The 7,346-nt window shown below is 32.0% G+C and overlaps 1 protein-coding gene across 1 annotated transcript; it reads right to left on the reverse strand.

Annotated features, from left to right (window-relative positions):
* Positions 1-3,497: 3,497 nt before the first annotated feature.
* Positions 3,498-6,558, reverse strand: LOC134704928 (uncharacterized). Its single transcript, XM_063563708.1, has 2 exons — positions 6,367-6,558; positions 3,498-4,908 (listed from the first exon to the last, which is right to left on the reverse strand). The coding sequence occupies exons 1-2, from the start codon at positions 6,539-6,541 to the stop codon at positions 4,505-4,507; spliced, it is 579 nt and encodes a 192-aa protein (XP_063419778.1). The 5' UTR covers positions 6,542-6,558; the 3' UTR covers positions 3,498-4,504.
* Positions 6,559-7,346: the final 788 nt, after the last annotated feature.

A 7,346-nucleotide genomic window follows, 5' to 3' on the forward strand; every position in this document is an offset into this window, starting at 1 on the left:
CAATGGAAACGAATTGTGCCCCTCTACTTGTCGACTTGTTTCTGTATTATTATGAGGCTGACTTCATACAGGAACATCTTATGAATAAATATAAGAAGTTAGCAATATCCTTCAACTCTACTTGCCGCTATATCGATAAATAATTCAAAATTTTGTGACTATGTAGAACGCATCTATTCCATCGAACTAGAGATAAAGGATACAACAGATACAGTTAAGTCATCATATCTTGACTTACATCTATAAATTGACAATGAGGGTCGGTTGGAAACAAAACTTTACGACAAAAGAGATGATTCTTATTGCGAACTTCTCATTTCAAAGTAGCAACATCTTAGCAGCCCCTGCATACGGTGTATATATTTCCCAATTGATACGATATTCCCGTGCCTGCATTTCCTATCATGATTTTCTTGAAAGAGGGTTGTTGCTCACAAAAGCTATTAAATTAAGAGTTCCAAATGGTGAAGTTGAAATCATCACTTCGTAAATTTTACGTACGACATCACGAGTTGGTTAACCGTTATGGAAAAACCGATTCACAAATGATATAGGACATGTTCCTTACGTCGTAACTACAATCCCCTTTCATGAATGTGACCTACCGAATTTGATTATTTACCGGATTTGATATCACATAAGCAACACGACGGGTGCCACTTGTGGAGAATGATCTGCTTACCCTTCCGGAGCACATGAGATCACCCAAATGTTTTAGTTGGGTTTGTGTTGTTTATTCTTTAGTTTTCTATGTTGTGTCATGTATACTATTGTTATTCGGTTTGTCTTTTTAATTTTTATACATGGCGTTGTCCGTTTATTTTCGATTTATGAGTTTGACTGTCCCTCTGGTATCTTTCGTCCCTCTTTCACAATGGTGAAATAGGAACAGTATTGTATTTACGACATAAGGAACATATCCGATATCATCATTTAAAAGACAAAAACCAGGTATTAAAGGCTGGAAAAATTTATTCCAGAAAATATATGATGAGCCATGTATCAGAATTATATCATTTTTTGGTTAATAATTGTCATGGAAATTAAGCCAGTAGGGCAACTGTTAAGGTAGTAACAGAAGCAATTTATAGACTGAAATTTTCCATTATTTGACAAAAATCGCCGGTAGACTTTAATGTGTTCATTATTACAGGAACAAAAAATCTGTTTTCGTAAATTTCACAAATCGTCTTATAATCCATCTACTAAACATATGCTATGCAACCACGGGACTCATATATCATTAGCAAACAAACCAACCAAGGGACGATGTCTTAATGCATACAATTGCCATTTACCAATCAGCTTAAAAAGACCTTATAAAAAGATACCGCACTATTGGAATTGCTGACTCTCACAGAGAGCCTGAATAAAGATGGTGCTTGATTCTATTAGATTTAACTACTAGTGTTTTGGGATTTATTTCCTCCCCGTCTTTGGTGTTCGACTGTTTTTTCCCTTAAGAGGAATTCCCTTTATTTAGATGGGGAACATTACAACCTCAATATATTATTGAATTATTCAAATAAAGAATCACTAGCTTCTCGGCGGATAATACAACCAGAACATGGTTCAACCTATTTGTAGGGGAAACACATATACGTATTCCCAAACACACGACACGCGTTTCTGGAAAACAACCCAACAAGGATCTCAGAGGCAAAAAGTTTGAAAATCCCAAACAGATAAAGGTTAAGAGAGAATCGAAACCAAAATGGTCTACACAGAGTAACACAATCTGTCCTCCGTTCATCTTTACCAGAGGGGGTAACACTTTTAAGTTCCTGAAATGTGACAAACGTATTTATAATGTTGATAGGAAAGACAATGACATTGGTATTAATCTATTGCATATTAGAATGACGGAATGAATGAATCGGGAATTGACAAAGGTAAAACTACGTGCATCGATTGAGACTCAATGTGACTAGAAAAACACCACAGACTCTTTTTTGTCAAAAAATGATACCAATGGAATTATAGAGAATAAGAGAATCATTTATGCCGATTGCTTCTTACTTATTTAATTTATTTCGGTACGACATTGTACCCTTTGATACATGGCGTTGTCAGTTTATTTTAGATTTATGAGGTTGACTGTTCCTCTGGTATCTTTCGTCCTTCTTTTAGAGGATCTGGGTAGTGAATAAACTCATCATAGATACCAGGATTGAAATTTTATGTGAAGAAATACGTTTCGATAATTTATCTTGATGAAATTTTGGCCAATCATATTAGGTTTAAATATTTTAGGTTTGTATTACAATTTATGGTATCAGAAGTTCATTACTAGAATACAGTAAATTAAATTACTGGAAGCGAATCCCTAACAAAGTAGCTATATCTTTATTTCTTTATTATCTAACCATAAATAATAAAAACCAAAAGTAATTTAAATGTAAATTATTTTACGATATTTAAAAAAATAAAAAAGTTGTTTACGTGAAAATATCTATTACCTATTATATTTGATAAACATATCCGGTTGTGGAATTACACTTGCACTAACTGGTATATATGACCTGATTATGTTGTGGAATATGAGAATAAAGATGTATAAATAAATTCATCATAGATACCAGGATTGAAATTTTGTATTTGCCTCAGTCGTGCGTTTTGTCTACAAAGGACTCATCATGAAAGATAATAACACCATCTTTAGCATTGATGAGTACTAACCAACGTTTACGTAACATAAGTCTGTTTGGAACATTTTTTATAGTAACAACCGGATTCTATACTGAGTGCCAATGAAAACGCAACACTTGGTTTCTTAAAAAATTAAATTTATATTTAAAATGATATATCACTTAGTGCGTTTTGATCCCTCATGACTTTCGTCTATTTTTTTTATCAACTAATTTAGATACATGTTACTGTAATGTTTTTTTTTTATTATAAGCTCGTGCAATAGAAATGTATAACAACCAACTCTTGGACAATTTTCATCATTATTCATACAACAACCCTTAGTGAACAAGTTTTTCAAGGTAATTGTTTTTTTAATTGTTTATCATCGCACAGCGGTATACTACTGTTGACATTATCTATTCACCCCTTCTTTTATTGATTTTGTATTTACATTGTATCATAGATCAAATCTGTTCTTTCAGTGTATGTTCACTGGTGTTAATATGTCTTTTGACTGAGTCAAGCCATTTCAACTGATATTTTATACTTGTAGTGTGTCTTTCTATGTTGTGATGTTACACTATTGAGTCAGATAAGGATTAAGATTGGTACCTATTAAATTCAATACAATACAATAAACTATGCAATACAATACAATGCACTACAATACAATACATAACTATACAATTCTATATACAATAAATTATACAATACTTTATACAATAAATCATACAATACTTTATACAATAAATCATACAATACTATATACAATAAATTATACAATACTATATTCAATAAATCATACAATACTATATACAATAAATGATACAATACAGTTATTTATTATTGATTTTTGGGATGCAGGGGTTGAAATTCTTTAGAAACGACTTTTAAAGACCCGTTGTTGTACATTTGTATAGAGTTACATAGGATGAAGATCTATTGATCTGAGGTAGAAAAGACCCGTTAGTATACATTCATATGGAGTTAAAAAGGAGAAAAGTGTGTTGATCTGAGTGGTATGGACCTGTGGATATACTTTTGTTTAGAGTTAATTAAATAGGAGATAAATCTGTAGATCTGAGTAGTATGGGCCTCTGGCCTTTGTTAGTCTTGTATGATTTTTAATTTTAGTTTCTTGTGTATAATTCGGAGTTTCGTATGACGTCCATTATCATTGTACTAGTATACACATTTTTCAAGGGCCCAGCCGAAGGACGCCTCCGAGTGCTGGAGTTTCTCGCTACATTGCAGACCCATAGGTGGCCTTCGGCTGTTATCTACTCCATGGTTTTCTTTAGAAACGACTTTTAAAGACCCGTTGATAGATATAGGAAAATGTGGTGTGAGTGCCAATGAGACAACTCTCCATCCAAGTAAGGATGTACATTTGTATAGAGTTACATAGGATGAAGATCTATTGATCTGAGTAGAATGCACCTGTTGATATACTTTTGTATAGAGTTAAATAGATACCTTTGTATAGAGTTAAATAGGAGAAAAGTCTGTTGATCTGAGTAGTATGGGCCTGTTGATATACATTTGTATAGAGTTAAATAGGAGAAAAATCTAATCAAAGATAGTATGGACCCGTGGATAAACATATGTATAGTAAATAGAGACAAGTCTGATTAACTAAGTAGTATGTGAACGTTGATCTATATTTCTATATTTCTATTAAGGAGAAAAGTCTGTTGATTCGAGAGATATAGACTACGTCTTTCTTTTTTTTTTCTTGTTATGGCTTCTTATTGTCGTTGAGGTAAACTTTCGGTGGTGCATTTAATCGCTATATAAGTGTTTTTTTTTCTTTCTTTTATTCATATTTTTTCCCATATATTAACATACTTCTTTTTTCATGAGCAATGCTGAATTATTTGGCCCCAAACCTACAGCCCAAATGAGAACAACAACTAGCATATTTTAAGTTCTGATCCGGATATATCGGTCCATCTCCGGATGTTGCACAATATAGTTCAATTTTTGTAGTAGGCAATTGCAATATTCGGGAACCTTTAGTTGGGTTATTAAACGGATTACTTGAATTATGCTGACAGCATTTTGTTTGTAGATTGTTGTTGTTTATTCCTGAGTTATTGTTATTTGACTGTCCAACTGGACAAGTTTTGTCTCCATGTAGAGTGAAATATAGAGAGAATGCTAGAGCATACGTAGCTAGTCCAATGAGTATACCAAGAATGACCAGAGCAACCGAGTATTTGGAATGACGTCTCGCCTTTTTGTAATCATGGAGGTGCCAACTGTGCTTTGCTGAAACTATGAAATATTTGTTAGTGCAATTACTTAATCTTAAAAAATATTGCAATCACGAAAAATAACTTTTTCATATGAACACGGTTTTAGATTAAACTACAACAAATTGTTAATAGCAAACACACATTTATCAATTTGTAAAGATACTACAAGTCATTGACCCTAAAATTAATCCAATTAAAGAGTAAAATTTAAGGTGCATTATAACCTGATTAGGTTTATGTGAATGTAGACAGTTGTTAAGGAGGTGTTGCAGTTATTATTTTGATCTTTTTTGTATTTGTAATGGCGACCACCAGAAATTATTTGGATAAAAAATTAAAAAAGAAGTGAACAGGTACTGGTGATTCTCCGATTTTTTTCTTGACATCCAATCACTTGATGCAGCCAAATGCTCACGTACAAATACAGAAAGTTACCTTGCACTTAAAAACTTAAAAACAGAGTTCGATTTACCGGATAGTTAGTCCATGTGCTACTCAAATCCGTAGAAAAACGTTTTGTGAGACCATTCGTTCCAACTATGAATTAATATTCTTCAATTAGTTATTCTGTTGATAATCGTATATCATAGTTATCAGGTGTGGAATATTCAAATGTAAACTAAGTGTTAGCCCTTATCAGAGATTTGTTCATCTTCTGTTCTGAGGCGTAGCCTATGACTAAAATGCACAGAACGCATTAAAACTACTAGAGCTACAACCGACACAAGATGGTATAAATATAAAGAAGTAACCAACGACTTCAGCAATATCAACAAAACGCCAAATATAAAATGGTAAAAATCTAAATTTTAGGAAGATAAAGCCTATTAAGATTCAATTGACAATTTCCGCAATTTGACTTATATGCATTTTCATCTACAATATTGTTAAAGATAAAAAGAAAATAAAGAAAAAGGAACTAGTAAAAATCATTATTAAAAGGAACTTGTTATAATAAGCAGCCGATTGACTCTGTTGGACTTATTTGTTTAGTTTGTCGTGGTAATCAATTTGAATCCTAAATTAAGTCTATATATAATAATTTTCATGATCAGTATTAACAACATATGATTACAGGGTCATTGGGCACATATTTGTTTGAAGTAGAATATATATATAAAGATCTGGTATGATTGGCAATGAGAGATTACCTAGTTGTACATTGTAAGATTTGACCAAAAAGTTTCAAAAGATATAATCTTCGTAAAAGTTTAATCGATTACGACAGACGATGGATGCCGAGTGGTGACAACACTTAGCACTGACCACTAGGGTCAGGTGAACCAAAAAACATTAAAATAACAGATAAACTGGTTTCATTTTACATTGGTTACAAAGGAAACAAAATGTTTAGAAGTAGCAGTTGAAATCCACATGTATGGTAACAAACGGCTATTCAAAGTAAGTGGATGTTCATTAGGATAAACATACAATGTGTTTACACTTGAAACTAAAATGAATTAAATAATGATCTTACCGTTGAAATGGTATGCAAAGAATCCACATATGTGATTAAATAAAACTGTAACTATGAAAGCAAGCACCGATAAATTCTTAGGTTGTTTAGGTTTGGTTCCCCATGCGGTTGGTGATTCTGTAGAATGGACTTTGTTATTACTGACTGCTGACAGACTCGGTATTGATCCAGACATTGTGGTATAGATAAGTTCGCCCTTTAAAAAAAGAGATGAGCAGTTTTAAATTTATTTTTAACATTGGAAGGCCGTGAATTAGATTCATAGTAAAATATAAGTATAACACAAATGATTTTGACTGGTTTTATTTCAGTCAGGAAAAACAGACTTGGAAACTGCATATATAATGAAAAAAACTACTATTAAAAAAGGATTAATGGACAAAAGTTAGGACACTGAAAGAGATGAACAATTAAAAGGTTGTATTTTCACGTTGTTTGGTATCTTTATTTTCTTGCAGTGTTATTTTAACATGAATTTTACTGAGATATTTTTAAATATATAATTTGTGAAAATAAATCCACAAAAACAGTAGGTTGTAACTAAATATATTCGCCTGAATTCCATAAAATTGTCAGAATAGGTTTAGAAAAGAGTGCACCTTTTTAGAATATTTCAAAGGAAAGTTGTAGTTCAATAGTAAATTCAAATACAATAATTAAAATATTACCCAAACATATCAATGAATAATTATTTTTAAAATTCTGTCTATCTTACTTAAGTTTACGAAATAAACACTTTTTGACATACTCAGTTTTCTTTAAAAAGGCATCAGGTATCAATTATTTAAATCTATATTGCTAAATGACAAAAAAAATCTTTCGAAACGAAGACGGCTGGGAAACAAATTATGCTTGCTGACCTCTCTTCTTTTTGTTAACTTTCTTTATGGCGTTGTCGCTTTTGTTCCCTCTTATTCAGTCAGTATTTCTGCACATGCTTTGATAATTGCATATTTTGAAAGAAAGAAATGCAAACATTA

Source organism: Mytilus trossulus, chromosome 2 (assembly GCF_036588685.1).
Source record: "Mytilus trossulus isolate FHL-02 chromosome 2, PNRI_Mtr1.1.1.hap1, whole genome shotgun sequence".
In the NCBI taxonomy this organism is placed as follows: domain Eukaryota; kingdom Metazoa; phylum Mollusca; class Bivalvia; order Mytilida; family Mytilidae; genus Mytilus; species Mytilus trossulus.

Bases quoted from the DNA above. Each gene is read 5' to 3' on its own strand.
- LOC134704928 (XM_063563708.1), bottom strand. From the start codon at position 6,541: ATGTCTGGATCAATACCGAGTCTGTCAGCAGTCAGTAATAACAAAGTC. The intron at 4,909-6,366 runs GTAAGATCATTA...AATATTTCATAG, and splicing joins CTTTGCATACCATTTCAACG to TTTCAGCAAAGCACAGTTGG.